The following is a 19,112-nucleotide window of genomic DNA, read 5'->3' on the forward strand; positions in this document are numbered from 1 at the left end:
ATTACGAACCGACGCAGTGAAAATAAGGACAAACGTCTCTGCGAAACGTTCCTTCGGGGAAATCCCTCTCCGAACGGAAATGGAAAACATCGACGTGCAGCCGGCGACAAAGGAGAATCAAGTAATTAATCTGGCTTTATTTTATATGAAAAACATCGTCAAAAATAATTAAACAATACCGCGCGCGTAAGACCACACGACTCAAGTGAAAACTTCTATGGTTTCACTTCGGAGCGTGACGGATCAGACTGATTCACGGCTCAGCGAAAAGTCAGCGACGCACACTGGTCCACGCGTTCGATCTAACTGTTCATTTGGTAAAAAAGTAACTTGCACAAATCGATGTTTATTGAATGTATATTGCTTCCTAAATGTTTATGACATTCGAAAACGACGAAATTAATGAGATTTATTAAAACTTGTGATCAGAACAAGCATTTAAAAATCAACATTTTATGAATCCTATTTGCCACCGAAAAATTATCTCTTTTCTTATTGATACCCTGGAGAACCTATTTATAATATTATGTGTCTATTTTTGTTGCAAATGAATAGCATTTGTCTGTATTTAGAGTATATCTCTTGTACTAAGATTTAATATTTATAATTTATTGAAATAACAATGCTCAATAAACTAAAGAGAATCTTCAAAGTTTTCAATCTTTGGTAAAGGATATCTTTCGAGTCCTCCATGGGCCCTCATTGCATCAAAGAGATATTATTGTTTAAAGAGTATGTGTCGCCTAAATTGCGGCCGAACCTCTGGCATTTTGATGATGTAGTCGAACAATTAATATTGAAAGATGTTGACGAAGAAAGTGATGACAATAGTGATTTGTCAATATAATATAATATAATGTCAATTGTTATTGTTGTTTATACAATAAAAATTATATTTTTGTTTTTTATAATTACTATTATGTTTTTCGCACAGTTTTGAAAAAAATATTTTTAATTATGTTTATAAAATCAATTACTTGAAAAATGATTGATTATTGTACTTATTTAAAACCTGAATCTGATTTATCAGACACTTCCGATAATCTGAGAAAAAAATGTTTTAAACAAAACTTAATCAACATTCAGCAGTCTAGAAATTTCAATCGAAAAAATTAAAACAGAAATTTTTAATGCGTAAATAATTAAAGTCATCTTGAATTTTTAAATGTCATTATGTATTTTTCACTTCATAATATTGTAGCTGATATCAAAACGAATCCAACGACCTAAATTACTATACCTTTAAACTTTCAAATAGTGCTAAAATATTAATGAACAGCTAGATCGAGCGCGTGGACCAGTGTGCGACGCACAGTGGGACCTTTCGTCCAAATCGGAGACAAAATCAAAGAACTGTCGATACTGAGGTAGAGCGATGAAATTTTTTTAAAATTAAAGCTGAAACATTATAAAATATGGGCAAAATAGGGAGATTATGGTAAGAACGTTTCTTAACGTTGAGAAAATTCGTTAAACTTGCACAATTTCGAGAAAATTGTGGTTCTTCCAATACCACGCGCGGAAAAAAATTTTTTTTGAACATGCTGTACTTCATTTCTCGTAGATTTTTTCACGCTGATATCAAATCTGGTCTCGAAATTTGTCTACGACCTTAGGATATTGCAAAATCGATTTCTTGAAATTCTACATGTTTAACGAATTTTCTCAAGGTTACAAAATGTTCGTATCATAATCTCCCTATTTTTCCCATATTCTGCAAAGTTTCAGCTTTAATTTAAAAACAATTTCATCGCTCTACCTCATTTCTATCGAAAGTTCTTTGATTTTGTCTCCGATTTGGACGAAAGGTCCCACTGTGCGACGCACAGCCGTCTGTTTCACGATCGCTCGGCTAGACTCGGCTGCCCCGAGCTCACCCGAACGATGTTTCACCTCGGCGAGTGACGGACCAGACTGATTCGCTGCGCCTAAAGGAGTTTTCACTTGAAAAAAATTGATTTATCTGCATTTAATATCGAAACACTGATGAAAGAATCGTTTTCATAGGACTGACGACGAGTTCGCCGATGTTCTGGCGGCGTGCTCGTAATTTGCTCGTGTCACGAGCATCCTTGACTATGGGCGGAACGATTTTGCAATCGAAAGGTCGATGGGAAAAGGCAATTGCGGCCTGGTTCCCCCCTCGGATATCATTATATCCGGTAACGAGTTGACGCTATAATTGAGCTCGGCCTAGCGTGACGATGAGTTCCTGCTTCAACGCCTAGGATGATCCTTCAGGCCGGCGAAGGAGCTCTCTCGCGTTGCTGCAGCTGCATGCACGTGTGCAGTTTTGTACCGTGGAACACCGGCCCCGTCTTCCCTCGGGGAGCTGAACCAGCCGAACGTAATTTTACGCTGAACGGGTAAGAAAAATTGACAGTAGTCGGGGACCGGTGATCGAGTTTTTCCGGAACTCTCAAACGACGCTTCCCTCGCCGTAGGGAGGTCTCGTTGCTGAGTCCTTCGGAGGATGGAAGTTAAATTGCTTCGAGGAATTAATTTCAATACTCCCCGAGGAATGCCGGGCCACTTTTTAGCCCCGGCTCGCTAACCAACCATGGCGTGCGCCTCGAATCTTTCGCGGGATGCTCGTCCCTTTTTCCTCTCAGTGAAAAGTTTACGTTTCCCCTCGTTTAGGCGTCCCATGATCATGTTGCAAATTTAAAACGCGAGATTGAATTTATTTTGATTAATACGCTTTAATTATGAACTCTAATTAATTACTAAATAATAGCGAAATCGCGTTGTGGTTAACGCTCCCGAGCCAAGTCGAACGCGAGCTTCAAGTACAATTCCGCGAAGCATGGAATGTTCTCAATAGCCTGAGAACTTCTCTTTGGCCAATTAAAGGAGCATTAACTGCGAGAACGGAACGGGATCGACGGATCGAACGAAAGCCGATAGCGCGGGGTATCATCGACGATGAAGGAAAATGTATTGGCGGAATTACGGAATTCCGGTAAGGGGTATATGAAACTTTACCAAGTCGAAGACGGGACGCCTTCGCCATAGTGATTAATTTAGCGGAGACCGGTAAACTGGATACCATCGATAATGCCCTTCGTCGAACAAGATCCGAAGCAGTAATGATTCAATCACATTAAGACTATTTGCAACTACGTCACCGCGATTATCACTCTGAAATTCCCGTCTTCTCATTCCTCTCTTTTCGCAATTCCTACGACATCTTGAAAATTTATGTAGGGGAAGAGGTTGGGTTATGAGAGACGGGTTTTGTTTTTGGTCTGTAGCTTTTTGCTTGACGAAGATATCAAAGAGTTTTATTGTATACCGTTGGAAAGGTGAAGGAAATACGCAACTTTTATATGTAAAAAGTTTCGTGATTTGAACAACAAGTAAAATTTTATGGACAATTTTCCGAGGACATGTTTTTTGGCTTCCTGAAAAAAATGGTTGGGTTGTGAGACACTCGGAAAAATCAACTAAAAGTGGTAAGATATAAAGTAAAACCCATGTAACTTTATGCAAAAATGAATTTTTATTTATTTTAAAGACATTAAGTGACCAAAGGAGTTAAAAAGAAAGGCAAAAAATTGAAAAAAAGCAAAGAATGGCGAAGAAAAGTAAAAAAAAATATAATGAATGGAAGGATTCAATAATGATCTTTCTCTTCGTCATCCAAGTCGCTGTCACAATGTTTGCATGTGAAAAACGAATGTCTGCCCATATCGGCACACTTCAAATGAACGGGAATGTGTTGCATTTGATAGAGTTGGCAGCGGTCAATTTTTTCGGCAAAAACCTTAAACAAATGGTGCAAAAGTCTACATCCTCTTCAGATGGTGGTGATTTCGAGGACTTCGAGTTTCCTCGACTGGTCCCTACAATGACTATAAATTCAAAAAATAAACCAAAACAAACGTTAAATGACAAATAAACACTTAATCCTAACACAAACAACGATATTTGTCCGTTCTAGTTCGTTTCTAGTACAAAAAACTAGTGCCTCACAACCCAACCACTATGGTGTCTCATAACCCAACCATGATGCCATTCCGAATGTGACAGAAAAAAACAATGTTTTTGTCATATATGCGCAAAGCTCAATATTGCATCGTAAAATGTAAGGAAAACACTAAGGCCGTCCACACACGGGTCGATTGTAATCGCGTTGTGAAGTTCGTACGTCTTTAAAAACAACAAAGATATTTGAGATGGCAACGTTAGGTGACTCACCCTGTACACTTTACCTAACAAAACACAAAATTGAGGGGGAAAAATAGAATACAAAAAAAGGCGGGTATTTATTACACAACCCAATAAAAAACCCACTTTGTTTCATGTCTCTATCATAAACGGAACAAAAGTTATTGAATTTTGTCCAAAAAAGAGGAGGCTTGGATCTTCAAATCTGTGGAGGTTTCTTTAACGAGAAAAAGTTTTTTTAAGTTTTTCGAGACGTTTGAATGTGCAACGTTTTTCGGAAAATTTTCAGTTTCCCACTTGTTCGATCGGAAACATGCTGTTTAAGTACTCTTTGAATATGTTCAGGGACAATCGACAATACCTTGGCGCGCGCGATGTCCAAATATCACGAGTTTATGGTTATTTGATAGCATCCGTGGAGGAGCCGAAATAGCCACTTGTGCCGAGTCTTCGCGTCCGAAACCGTGGAACACGATGCACATTGTCGTTTTATATCGCCAATTCCCGGCGATCATATTGTTAAGAACCCATGCGCAAAATGGGACGCGAATAGGTAAATTGAGTTCCACTTCGGAACGCGGTTTGCCCATTTCGTGAATTATGTGAGTCCACTCCGAAAGCAAATTGCTTCGTTCGGAACGTACGATACGTAACTTTGCTTGAACATTTCGCAACTGCGAAAGCGAGTGTGCTATGGCGGACTTGCTCGACTATATTCGCCGGGATCCAATTACAGAACTAATTATATTTCGGGATCGTAAAAATAGCTCCCTATTAGCCGAAACAGAGCTGACGTGGAATTACTATTCGTACAGATTTCGCTGTCGCCTTTGTTCTCCGGGCGAAACTCGAAATTGTTTCGGATGTATCATCTCCGAGTAAGCAATATTTGGGCCGTTTATTTTGAAAATGGTGTAAGTCCACTTACAGCCCGTAAATATATATTATTTTAGTTAAATTCGCCTAAAAGAAATTGATATAATCAAATTACATATTGATAAATTAGTAGAAACATTGCCAGACTTGACATAATTAATTTATATTTCTGAATTGACTAATATGCTAACCTTTAATTTTCTCGAAACAATAAAAAATGGGCTTGTACCACTTTCAAAATAAACGTTCCATTTAATTCAACGTTATTAACACTAGGTTTACAAAATAATCAAAATGACGGGTTCTAATATCTTTTAATTTAAGACTATTAAGATTGTAAAGAAGCTTGCTTGAGGAATTATTTACCAAATATATTTCTTGGGTATATATAATACTATTGGAAAAATCGCCAAAAATTTGGATGGACACATTGTTGTTATTTTTACAAAATAATGTGAAATAGTTATTTCTAGAGCTCTGTAAACCTAGTATTAATAAACTAATTATTGAACTAAATATCGAATGCCGGGTGTTCATTTCTAATTCATTTCACCAAACTTCTGCCGCATACCTTTGTAAACCAATTATGTTCATTATCTGAGACAGTCTCCAGAATATTTGTGTTAGCCACAATAAGTAAGACTTCTCGCATAATGCTCGTCTGACCCATTCTCAGAGCTCCGAAAGAAACCTTAAATGTTCAACCAAAGAACTACGGAGAAATGCCCTAAGTGTGGACAAGCGAAAAGTGATGCCTAAATCTGGATAATTGAATTTTTATAGTAAAACCAATAATTAAGAGATTAAATAATTCTTTTATATATTCTGAGGCCTCTCTCTCTTAGCTACAAGTAGGTGTGAATATTATTCAAAGTTTATCTGAAAACAGTATACAAAATAGTCCATTTTCATGCGAATCATGTGCAATTATAGTTTGAACTTTTAAGAAATGTTTAATTTTCGAGTTAAAATATCTCCGAGTGCAAAGTGTTAACATGTCCAACTATAGGTTAGAATTGTTCCTGTTAAGACAATGAAAATATTAATCTAAACAATATGATCTTGGGATTTTAAATTACTTTACAAAATCCGAATGTTATGTTAAAACTTTAAAAAAATTATTTTTGTTTATCTAAACTGATAAACTTGAAGGTAGCAAAAAATGTTGTCCAGTCTTAGGGCATTTCGCCTTATTCCCGATTGTTGCAGATATTTACAAATAATAAACGTTAGATATCCAGGTAATAAATTATTTCCTGCGGACACTGGTTTTTGCGTGGCCCGCACCGGTTGCAGCGATATCAAAGATTTCAATGGTCTCTTCGAGATCTCTCGCCGAGTGAATCGGCGCGAGTAGGCGTATTTAATGCCGATACTGAATGGCGGAGCAACTATAACTCCTTTGAGAAGCCTTCGGGGAGATCGATCGGGCTTGATCGTTTGTTATTCGCGCGTCCGTAGGATTTCATTTCTCATTTTAACAATTGCGCGACCGTGAGATCTGTTTTCGTTTTATCGTAGATTTATCATACGCCACCGATGCACGTGTCACGACAGAGATCGCGATTGCGACACTATGATTTACTATCGATGTATGATGGTTTAATAAGAGACATTATTCGCAAGAATCTAGCCGTAAACACAATTTTTATTCTGCATAAATCAATCTCATCCAGTGTGAAACTACGTGGTGCACAAAAATGCCCAGGTGCATGGAACGATCTCTTTCGGCATCCTGGAGGATCAGCGCGGGCGTTCAAGCGCGCGGGTCTCATCTTCACGGCAGGACGAGCCCAATTATAGCTTCAACTCGTTACCAGGTATAATGATATTCGAGGAGTAACGAGGCCGCAATTGCTTTTTTCAATGGACCTTTCGATTGGAAAATCGCTCGGCCCGCAGCGTCAAGGGCGTGTTGAAATTCCAAGGAATCCTCTTTCACTAGAGCTGGAAAATTTTTCAGCGATCAATCTCACGATCTAAGAAACAATACAGTCCCGAGCGTTTTTCGTAGATCGAGGCTTCACTGTGAAACCGAAAGGAACCCGAATGATTTCGATCGCGGCACACCCGGTATACACGGAACCCTATTGAGAGCTGCTTTCATTCACAGATCAGAGAATAAGATTCGCGCTGGAAGGGCGGGGGTGTCGGTTTCCCGGCAAAGAATAATTCACGCTATTAGTCCGCGACGATGGTACAATGCGACCGGGCCCACGACAATAAACAAAGACATAATTATCGTGAACCCCTGAGGCTCGTCGTCGCCGGAGAATTCCGGTCGTCTTCTCTTTTATATCTTCTCGCGTCCCCTTTCCTCTTGCAAACCTCTTCGCTTCTCTATCGCAGTCAATCCCTACAAGAAATAGGTTCCTAAGACCTTGTTGCATACATCGAGATGTTAGCTCGAGTGTGTGTGTGTGCTTGTGTGCGGTGTTGTCAGGCATCTAAGACCAGGGGAATTCCGTGTCTCGCCCTTATGCCACGTTCCCATGGTGTTCCCATGGTGTTACTGCTCTCACGTCCCGCGTGACCAGCCTGAATAGCGTGCTCACTATGCCCCGACGCTGAACGATAGTCTTCTGCATCTGGAGAACACTCGGGATTTTACAGAATTCCCGTCCGAGAAAATGGCGTCGTGCATTATTTACTCCGCAACATGAGAAATTAACCCCTTACCTTGCAATATCGTGTCTGACTCGTGATGAAGATTCTGAATAGATTCTAATAAAAATGTATGTCAATAACACTGTCCAACAAATTTCAACTTTTTAAAAGTATTTCGATTCCCACTATGCGATTCTTATAGGGTTTTCCGCGCTGATTCCGAATCTGTTTTTCATTTTTTTCCTATACGTCCAGTTTTTGAGAAAATGGAGTTTTAAAAAAAGACATATTTTTCAACTTTGAACAAATATTGTGATGTTATTATAAAAGATATTGAATTGTTCTTTACAGCAAAAGATTCTGTAGACTTTCCCGAATACAGTGATATCCAATATTAATAGATTGTGATTGTTTAAACATGTTTAAACAATGATTAAAGACGGAGAGACACCACTTTTGCACCAATTTTTGCTGATATTTTCAAATTTTCACAAGCCCACATAAAAAAGTTGAAAAATACAACTTTTAAGTATTTTCTCTGCAATTCCGACAACTTGCAGTTTTTCTCAAAAAATTTTGTCACGTTGTGTAGCAAATTAATTGTTCTAACTTCTCCAAAAATATCAAGTCGTCTATTTCAATATTAAAGAAGTTAAAAACTTCTGTTAAAAACTGCTGTTTTAAAGAGTGTCCGAATATTAGTGGGAGTCACTGTAAGTATTCTCCTTTTTTAGGAAATTACAATCTACAAATAAGTTCTAATCATTGAAACCGCAAAATAGGTCGTAGAGCAAGAGGTTAATTGGAAGACATAGACGCCATGTTTGTTTCTTCTTCATCAATAATTAATATCTTGACACACTTCTAAGAGAAAGTAACACTAGCGCGCTTTTTTTAGACATTATTTAACGTTAGTTTGTGCGCTAATAATATAATTGGAGGCAACGTTAAAGGGCGAGCCCTGATGCCTGGGAATTGGCAGACGTTTGAGCAACGTACTTGCCGAGGCAACGTAATCAGATCGACGTTATTCTAGATCGACTCCGACGCCATTCGAGGCGCGCTGCCCCTGCTTTTGGAATATACGAGGTATTGGTTTGGTAATCTGGATCGAAGTAAGCTCCTGAAATAACCTGGCGCATTTCAAATTTCAATGAAATCATTTCGGAACCTCTGGCGCCACGTACAAATATCTCTCCGGTAACGTTTAATTAAATCTAACATGATTGTGTCGGTTGCGGACATCGTAGAAAATAATGTTGCTTACGAAGAACCGGCAAATTTTTCGTTCAAACAACGTTCCGCGTGGACTTTTTTAAAAAGTGTTCCGGCCAGCCCCAGGGTATATTATGCTGTTATGAATTTTTTTACCAAACGAACCACCTTCCATCAACAACAGCAAAGAACTTTCGGAACTTCGATTTTTGCTAACTAAGTGGCTCATAAAGCTGATCAAAGTTTGTAATAGCATGATATAGCCTCGAGCTGCCGGGGAAGATTTTTAAAAGTGCACGCGAGCATTGTAAGTTTAAAATGCTCGCTTAAAAGTAACAACACGCAAATAGAATTGTTCGATGCGGTACAAATTTTTAATATTCAGTTTCAAGTGCAGATCCCTTTCACGGGAGAACAAAATTTCTGCCTTTCTCCTATAAATTATGATGTATTTGATATGTAATCCAGTAGATTTGTACCCGGTGCGGCTGCAAGTCGAAGTTTCGATCCTGTAGGATCAATGGTTCAGGAGTTATGCTTGCTTAAAGTTGAGCATTTTTCATTGTTTTTGACAGGTAAGGGCGCCGCCATATTGGTAGCCGTCCCGGGTACAAATCTACTGGATTACATACCAAATATATCATAATTTATAGAAGAAAGGCACAAACGTTGAGTCCGGTAAAGTAAAGTTTAACCAATTAATTTTACATAAATAATTTTCAAGGAACAGTACCGGTGTTAATGACTGCAGGTACTGCAGGACTGTACAACTCTCCCCACTCCTGGGTCCTCTCCACCAATAGGAAATAGTTGGTAGTGGGAGAAGTTGCCGGAACGCGTTATCAGCGGCGCGTAGGCGAAAATGAATGTAATTGCGGAATTTCTGTGCGGGGAACTTTGCCGAACTCGAAACGTCTTCGCCATTTTCGCGTAATTAATTTAGCGAGGCGCAGTAAACTGGGTATTGACGATAATGCCGTTTGAGGAGCAAGATCCGAAGCGATAATGAGTCAATCACATTAAGTCTGTTCGAAACTCTGTCGGTACGATTATCTCTTTGTAAGGTGGCTCTCGTCCTTTCTCCGTGGCTCTATTTCTGCGAATCTACTTTATCCGATCGATTATCGTTCCCCACATCAAATACGATGTCGTCGGAGCTGAATCCGCAGATTCGAGAATTACATAGAACGAACACGGCCGATAAAATCTTTCATGTGTTCAAAAGTTCTATAAAAGAATATTACAAATTACCCTTCGCGGTTTTACAGATGCCGACTGGTAATTTAACGGTAGCTTCTGGAAAAATGACTACAGATGGCAGGTTATTGATCGTTTCAGCGCACTCGTGCGTTCGATACAGAACGCACCGTGCGCTGGCATATGCGCCATCCGTACGGTTTAATCGAATGTTATTTTACATTCTGCTCGGGCTTAATTGGAGAATGATTTTAATTGTCAAATTAATCAAAGCAATTTACTGTTTCCAGTGAACATGACGCTCATGGCAGTAGTTTCCCACGTTTTATTTAATTAAACATATACAATTGTTCTCTTTTAAAATTAATTTTTTATAGGTACAGCTTGTGAAATTGCGGTTGGAAAGTCGGAGAACCTATCCGTCGATAATTCCGTGGCTAGAGGGCACGATTAAGAACTTTCCCCCCAGTGCAATCCCTGTTTCGCCTTCTCAGCAACAAAATGAACCGTAAACTCTGTATAAACAGCGGTTCCGTTCCGCTTCCGTTTCAGCTAGTGGATGCTATTTTTACGATCGTGAAATATAATTAGTTCTGTAATTGGATCCCGGCGAACATAGTCGGCGCGCAGAGCTACAACCATACTCGCTCGCAACTGGCGAAATGTTCGAGCAGAGTTAGGCGCGGCGCGGCGTCTCGCCCAGCAAACACCTATCGTTCATTCCGGAACGAAGCAATTTGCTCAGTGGACTCGCGTAATTCACGAAATGGACAACCACGTTCGCCTGTTTGCCCGCCATCTTGTAATCGCGTTCTTGACGATAAACAAAGGTTTCAATTGAAATTACGAGAAATGTGTGCGACAGTTCAGAAAATTGATTCTTCTTCAAGAGTGCTGCGCGTTACTCTAAAAACGCAGACGTACCGTCAGCTTAAAAAAAAAAACAAAGAAAGTTGATGTTATCCGTTCTAGGGGTGAATGTACACCTCTATGTAGATCGGTGGGCATTTTAAGAGAAACTTGCCGCAAAATTGTTTGAAAGAAAAAGTTTGAATGAAGCCAAATGTGGCAAATAGTTATTGAGACATAAGCTGTTAAAGTTTTGCAAAATTTGATTGTGTGGAGTTATACTCATAGACAAAAGCCGACCGTGTCGATGAGACAGAACATAATCGTGTGCGTGCCTCGAGACAAACGAAATTTAAAATTTGCTACTTCAAATTTATGATACAAATGGGCGGGGAGACGATCACTTGGTACGGGCCTAGCAACGAATGTCCCTTTAAGGGGGTAGTACAGCCTAGGATTGTAACTAGGAAATAACTAGAATCTCACTAGAAATCTAGAAACATGGGTTTGCGCACAGAAGTTGTTTGACCTTATTTGAGCAAATTTTGGGCTGGGTGAGGACTCATTCTAAAGAGGAAGGTTAGATGCACAGCGCTCCAGTCATCTCATAAGTCAAAAAAGTCTTTTGGAGACAGAAAAATGCATTGAAATCTGCGGGTTTTTCTCTAGATTTTTTCTCTACTTTGGGCCCTCATATTATTAATTATAAATCGTTAACCTTATGACCGGAGCGCTGTGCATCTAACGTTCCTCTTTAGAATGAGCCCTCACCCAGCTCAAAATATGCTCGCATAAGGTCAAACAACTTCTGGGCGCAAACCCATGTTTCGACCCATTTTTCTAGTAAGATTCTAGTTATTTTCTAGTTACAATCCGAAGCTGTACTACCCCCTTAAACTTCGTTTGGCTTAAGGCACACGAAGGATCATGTTCTGTCTCATCGACACGGTCGTGTGACTGCAAGAACTTTGACAGCTTATATCTCAATAACTGTTTGTTTGCAACATGTGGCTGCTTTGAAACTTTTTCTCTTTTCGATGAGCAGATGGTATTGATGTAAAAACAAACTTTAACAACAATTTTGCGGCAAGTTTTTTTTAGAAATGTCCACCGATCCAGAGGTGTAGATTCACCCCTACGACGGATGTCCATTACTTTTTATACACCCTGTACAGTGACTCCCGCCAATATTCGGACAATCTTAAAAAGACGATAACCTTTTTAATCTTAGGATCTAACTTCTCAAAAAAGGACGCTTTTTTGAGAACGTCCGGCTATGAATGGAAGTCGCTGTGGATGTGATGTAGATCGGATGAAAATGAGCCATAAGAGGCGATGCTCGGTGAGCAGTCGCAATTAGCAGGTGTCGGAACGCGGAAGTCTGGTGTGTAGGAACGAAAGAGCCGCTTACCTCTTTGATCTTCTCGCGGCGCTGATTAGTCACATCATCCAGCGGCGGATTAGGCGGTTTAATGACATAGGGTCCTGGCACTGGGATCGGCGGGGGACCGACAGCCGACGGTTCCGACTGTCTATTCGCGGGATCCACCCTAGGCCGATCCTTATCCTCGTTTTTCGGCTCGTCCTGGCCTGGGATCGCGTTGTTTTGCACCCAGGCTGGGTTCAAGGGCTCGCTGCGTTCTTCAGGAGCGACACCGCGATCTACCACGTTCTCCAGACTCCGACGAGTCACGAACGTACCCGTCAGAAGGACGATCAGTATCACGGACAACAGTCCGCTGACTGCCAGTCTCTGCATCAACCTCATGTCGTCCAGGCACTTGCTGCACTTCGACAAGCAGCCCGGAGTTTCGGTGGTTGCGCTCGTATTGACGGAGCTGCGCTCACAAGCCAGAAAATCCTCTTTCGTTCGGGTTTCCTTCAACGATTAACGAAATTTTCCTAATTTGATTGCTGTTTTTTCTTCTTCCTTTTTTTTTTGGTTATTTTTGATTCTGGTTTCGCCGTTTGATCATCGACAGCGGCGGCTGAATGGCTGCGGAGTCTGTTGGGGGAACGTTGGGGCTACAATGAGTTCTGGGGCTGCGTATAGTGATCAAGTGGGTGTCCGGGATTTTTAGTTTGATCTGATTTCTAGTGCCGTAACGAGGGCGTGGCGAAAGAGGCGCCCGCCACGGGCGCAAGTGGGTTTGGGGCGCAAAACAAAGAATACCGACTCGGTTGAGGGTCGCTTGGACGCTTTCTAAATCTTGCAAAAAAATTACGAATTCTCATTACAAAACACGTATCCAAATCTAGACATAGAATTAAGGATTTTCATAACAATGCTTGTAACAACAGCTTCCTGCAAACGTTCGTTTAGCAAATTAAAAATTGTAAAATCATACCTTCATTCTTCTATTGGACAAGAGCGATTAACAAACACAACTATAATATTAATTGAAAAAGATGTTGCCGAAACATTAAATTACGACGATATAATAGATGTGTTTGCAAATGAAAAACGAGAAAAAACAGAAAAACTTTTTTATGTTTTTATTATATTATTTTAACATATACCTATGTTTTGTATTTCTATCATTTTGTTGTCATTGAATATGAATAAAAATTTGTTCTCATTTAGGTTATAGATGATTTATTCATACAAATACCTTGACAAATACATTATTGTATGATATACAGGGTGTCCCAAAATTCGTGAAAATCCCGAAAGGGGGTGGTTCCTGAGACCATTTCAAGCGACATTTTCCTTTGCAAAAATGTTATCCGCGGCTTTGTTTAGGAGTTATTAACGAAAAACACGGACCAATCAGAGCGCGCCCAGGCCCGGCGCGCCAAGCCGCGCCGGCAAGCGAGTGTCGCGGTAAGGTAAAAGGCCATATTATGAGACAGATGCTAGAGAAGAACATGATATTTTCAATGATTTTACATAGTTAAAAACATAAAATGCTGCGAATTTTTGCATTATTCCATTCTTTCGTGTTTTCTGAAGTACAAATAATTTTTATAATGTAATTATAACGTTAAAAAATAATTATATGATTGAAAAATAGGAGTAGTGTCCATGTACGTATTATGAGACAGCTTGGATACACCATGTCCCTGGTGTCTCATACTGTATGTCCCTATTTATGGAACAGATAAGAAAATCTAAAAATCACTCTTTTTTCATATTTTAGTTTTTTATTCCTTTTTTAATATATAATATAACAATGTATCTGAAATATTAAATAAACTGTAAAATAAAATAATAAGTATTTAAATAGATTTCTTGCTCGTTAAACCATTCTTTTAGATCTTGCCTTGTTACAGCAGCTCTACTCAAACTTAAGTGCTGTGCAGTTCTAATTGATATATTTTTATGGCGGTTTCTAAACCCTTCGTACCAGTGACGACCTGGACGGTTTTCAATAAACGGTGTTTCTCTCTTCATTGATTATATATATTTTTGAGTACAATCTAATAGATCTGTTTTGTTAACCGGGTAGCCTCTTTCTGCTCGATACAGTATCCAGTTAACAATTTCACGTTCTTCAGCCTCTGTTAGAACAGTTGCTGGTCCAGTTTTCATTTTTTTAACATCTGGATTGTTTTCCCTTCTGGCTAAAGTGGCTACGGGAACTCCATATGCATTGGCAGCTTTCCTGAGAGAAATGCCTGTATCTAATGCTTTAATAGCATTTGTTAAACTTTCAGGAGAATAATTTATTCTCTTAATCTTCTTCTTATTTGAATTGTTGACTAATACAGTAGACTTCTTTTTGACCTTACAATTCACACTTTTCTTTATGGGATTTTTTCCAACTTCTTTCCTGTCTCTCCTTCTTTTAGTTTCTCTAGTACCTGCCATACTTAATACTAAACTTAAATACTAAAAAACTGTACCTAAAACAACTTATTCTAATAAATAAACATAAATTTTAATCTACATTAAAAATATTGTATTTTACACTGACAATATTTTATAGGTTAGGTCTACAATTTTCAACTCAAAACTTTAATACACTTACTTATACGTACGTTGGGAAGAAATAAAAGTCGAATCAGGTAATTAGTAATAGGAAAACGGTAAAAACTTACAATTAAAAACTATTTTCAAGTAAATAACACAGTTACACAAACTTCAAATTGCTGTCTCATAAATCGGCACTAGGCGGGAATCAACAGGTCCATGGAACATGGGACAACCAAATTATTGTACCATAAATACGGACTTCTAAAAGGCTAGTGTACATAATATGAGACAGCTTTATAATTAATAAAATTGCGCCAGAATCCTAATCGTATTTATTTAATTACAATCTACGACTTTTCAGCTTTCGATTAAGTTATTTAACATCTCTTAAAATCATTGAAATTTGTAAATATGCTAAAAACAAAAAGCTAAGTGTATTCGTACTTCAGCTCAGAGTAAGCTAAGTAATTTTATACAAACTTGGAGAGGACACTTCAACTTCATTTTTTCATATTAAATACATTAAATCAACATTAATATTTGTACACATAGAAATTTGAAGGGTTATATTTTTATATAAATATAATTTTATTTAAATTGTGATATGCATATATTTATAATATAATCCCCTTTCATTTTTGTTTTTAATGTTTCATAAATGGGGACATTGTCTCATAATATGGCCTTTTACCTTACGCCGTGACATCGCATCGTGACGGCGCGGCGGCCCAGGGCGCGCTCTGATTGGTCCGTGTTTTTCGTTAATAACTCCTAAACAAAGCCGCAGTTGACTTTGGTGCAAAGGAAAATGTCTCTTAGAATGGTCTCAGGAACCACCCCCTTTCGGGATTTTCACGAATTTTGGGACACCCTGTATACAGGTAACTCATTTTGATGAGGTTAATAGTATTTAGTATATTACATTTAGTAAAATCTAACTTGTTACATTCAAATTTTTAATTTTTTTGTCATTATTGGGCTACGGGGAGGCGCAAGTTAGACATTGCCCACAGCCGCTTCATACCCTCGTTACGGCACTGCTGATTTCTACCAATTATATGAGTTTCATAAGCAGAAAGCGAATAAGAAGAAAGTTTCTTATATCGTGGAGTAAAAATAGCGATTCATATCGAATTTAATTTTATCTGATTTCTACCAATTACGAGTGCGACACAAGCAGAAAGTGTGATCTGATTTACTGTATCAAATTTAATTTGATCTGATTTCGACTAATTCCGAGTGTCTTCTACCGCGGAGCATAAATAGCGATCCGTATGAAATTGAATTTGACCTAATTCCTACCAGTTATCTCCTGCAATTTGTGTCAAATTTAATTTAACTTGATTTTCTCGAATTTTTCAAATCGACGCGTAAAGTTAGATCGATTTCCGGAAGGGTTGCGGATAAACGGGACTCGCGAAAATCAGAGTCACTTACTTGCCGGCCACCTGTTGTTGATAACTCGAGCACCGTGACGAGTGCTCAATGATCGTTCCGATTATCCTTGAACGATGACGGGCTGCTTGTCGCTGGCTAACCTTCAAGATCACTGACAGCTGCGGATAGAAATCATTGATTGCGTTCAACTCGGAACAAAACGGAGTAAATCTTTTCTGGGGATTTTGCTCGTTCCTGGAGTTCGACTCGAAAACTTTTCATCTTGGTTCCATTCGATTGAACCAATTTTCATATTTCCACTTTTCAGGATTCCTTCGAAGAGTTTCTTTGAAATCGGAATTCTTCAGTCACTTTATTACAAACACTGGGAATTAGATTACAGACACAGATCAATTAAAAACACTGGGAATTAGCGAGCCACGGTGTCACAATCGGCTAGCCATCGATAAAACAAATTCCAGGACGTTCGAATATGCAACGAGCGGAACTCACGATATAAACCTGATTCAATAGAAGTGGTATCCCGATTACCGGGACCGGGGTAATCACATTTTCAAATGAACAAATCAGGGACGGTTATCAACTTAACTTTTAATTGAGAACAATAGCACCTGCGTACTCGGCCCCCGGAGCAGTTCCGTTCGCGCGGCCGTAATTCTCCGCTCTGTATTACTGAAACGGTTGTTTTGCCATTACACACGGGGAAATTCAATTCAGAAGGGAACGAACGGGCCTGGGTAATTGGAAATGTTTGAATTCGCGGTGAATATTAAATCGCCGCCGCGCGTCTGCGGCATTATTCCGGGCGCGGAAAAAAACCGTACGCGTTCCATTACACCGCGGCGACGTCAACCGCTCCCAATACATTGTCCTGTAGGACCTGTTGCAATTTTTTCAAAATCCAGTATTTTCTTTAAGTGCAATTCACGAATTTCGCATTTTTGTCTCGAAGCACAAATTCTAATCAAGACCACAGGAAATCTATAGAAATTCTGTGATCTTGTGGCGGCTAACTTCCTACACCCGCCACAGATAGTCAAAGACCTTTCCCGCTTCCGATATCCCAGCGTCTAAGTCTAAGGCAGCGTCTCCCCTTCCTTTTCCTTCCAACAACACATCTTACAGCTGCCAAAATCTCATTTTCATAAAGCAACGCGTGCCAGTCATTCTCGTAGCTCGGTTTAGCGTTAATGAGAACAGGAATAAAATGCATAGCAATGCTAATCGTGTTTCTCTGTACATAGGTCGAGTCGGTCATGGACAAAACGGTGCACGCGAGTGCAAGCGAGTGCGATGCGTTCGCGAAATGGGAATATCAGAAGAAGCGCAGGCAGATTGGAGATATTCCGAAGTCTCTGTCGAAACGTGATCACTGCATTTTTTATCGAGCCCCGGGCATCGCGAAAGGTTTCTTTCTCCCCTATCATCTCTCCCCCTCTCTCACACTCTATCCGAACCCCGTTGCATCGATGCATCGAAAGTCCGCGCGCATTTTATCACCCGGTCGCTGCGGGCGTTACACCTGCAGAGTTCCGATTTTCTTTCCTTTTTGCAGGCCGGCGAAGCACCAACGTGCCCCGCTATTTCAAAACCTCCGACGGCTGCCGCGATTCTCTCGCGCCCGCTATACTATGTATAGTTCTCCACGCTTCGACGGATTTTCTGCATCCGCGGCAAAATCGACGCGACAAAACCGTGTCGCGTTCCCCAACGCCGTTTCAGTCGTTTCGCTTCGTCGATCTTCGAACGTGCTCGATTTTAATTCGTCGACCCCGAAATTAATTTTGTCGCAGCTTTCTTAGATCGTCTAGAGAAATGTATCTAATCCAAATGTATCGTGCAATGATACGGAGAAATACATTATCATTTAACCTTTAACTACCCGCGCTGGTGTAAAAAGTACACCATTATTTCAAAAAATGCTGTCCCATCACAGTGCGACTTTCCCCATCACTGCCGCTTCATGTAACCTACGCCCAATGTATCCACAAAATACACACGAAGTATTGTTTTGGTGGCGGCACGTTGAACTGCTGTTCTCGTGTATCCATTCATACAGAAGAAGGAAATGAAGAGGAGCCGCCACCAGCTTTGGCAGGTATTTTGATACGAGCGAGATGTTTTATCCGCGGTAGGAAGAAGAATCGAGTAACCACTATGTAAACAACATATGACCACCGTTACTACATGCGATTCGTGCAAGATCGGCGAACAGAGCAGCGAATAAAGCGAATGTGAAAAGAATGTCACCAGATTTTCTTTTTTATTAACAATTATGATATTATATTCATTTATCGTTATTTTCTCAATAAATATCATAATTCATCAAGACAATGTGTATTTTCTTGTACTAATACAATAATATATGTATTTAATCACACAGTGATACATATGGTGTACAAAATACACCGCGCGAGTCCTTAAGTGAAAATTCTGGGCGCGGGTAGTTAAAGATTAACGAAGAAGCACATATTCATCTGAGCCCTGTTTCTCGATTAATTCAGAGGAATTCGGTTACCGGGTAACCGAGAGCCCTAAACGGTTCGAACACAGTGATCAGAGGCCGACGAGCCAATCAGCCGCGTTCATTCTGGCGCGGTCGGGACTTCCTGCGAAAAAACAACGAGTCAGGCTTCAACGTCGGCGAACAAAGCGCTAATTACCGTGAGTTACGTTTCACCGGGTTGGTCGGCCCCGGTCGTAAACGCACGGATAAGATATCAAATACCAGATGCAATTTGTGTTTCCTGCGATTCTGGTTTCTGTTTTCATCCTCCGCCCCTTGGTGTTATCCCCACCCCTCATTCGTTTTCGCGCGTCGTGGGCGGACGAAGGAAACTCGGATTCCCCTGTCTGCTACTTTAATTAAGGTATCGCTCCGATT

General features: G+C 39.9%; 1 protein-coding gene across 2 annotated transcripts in view; it reads right to left on the reverse strand.

The window, feature by feature from the left end:
* Positions 1–19,112, reverse strand: part of Alpha-man-ia (alpha-Mannosidase class I a) — a 679,808-nt gene that overhangs the window by 227,676 nt on the left and 433,020 nt on the right. Inside the window, exons 2-3 of one of the 2 annotated variants that reach the window (XM_076431604.1) lie at positions 16,268–16,386; positions 12,326–12,919 (exon numbers count right to left, since the gene is read on the reverse strand). The exons of the other annotated variant lie outside the window; for it this stretch is intronic. Coding sequence (XP_076287719.1) covers positions 12,326–12,682 — 357 coding nt within the window. The 5' untranslated portion in view covers positions 12,683–12,919; positions 16,268–16,386. The remainder of the gene's footprint in view (positions 1–12,325; positions 12,920–16,267; positions 16,387–19,112) is intronic. 2 annotated transcript variants of the gene reach the window in all.

The sequence above is a fragment of the Lasioglossum baleicum genome, chromosome 10, assembly GCF_051020765.1.
Source record: "Lasioglossum baleicum chromosome 10, iyLasBale1, whole genome shotgun sequence".
NCBI lineage: Eukaryota > Metazoa > Arthropoda > Insecta > Hymenoptera > Halictidae > Lasioglossum > Lasioglossum baleicum.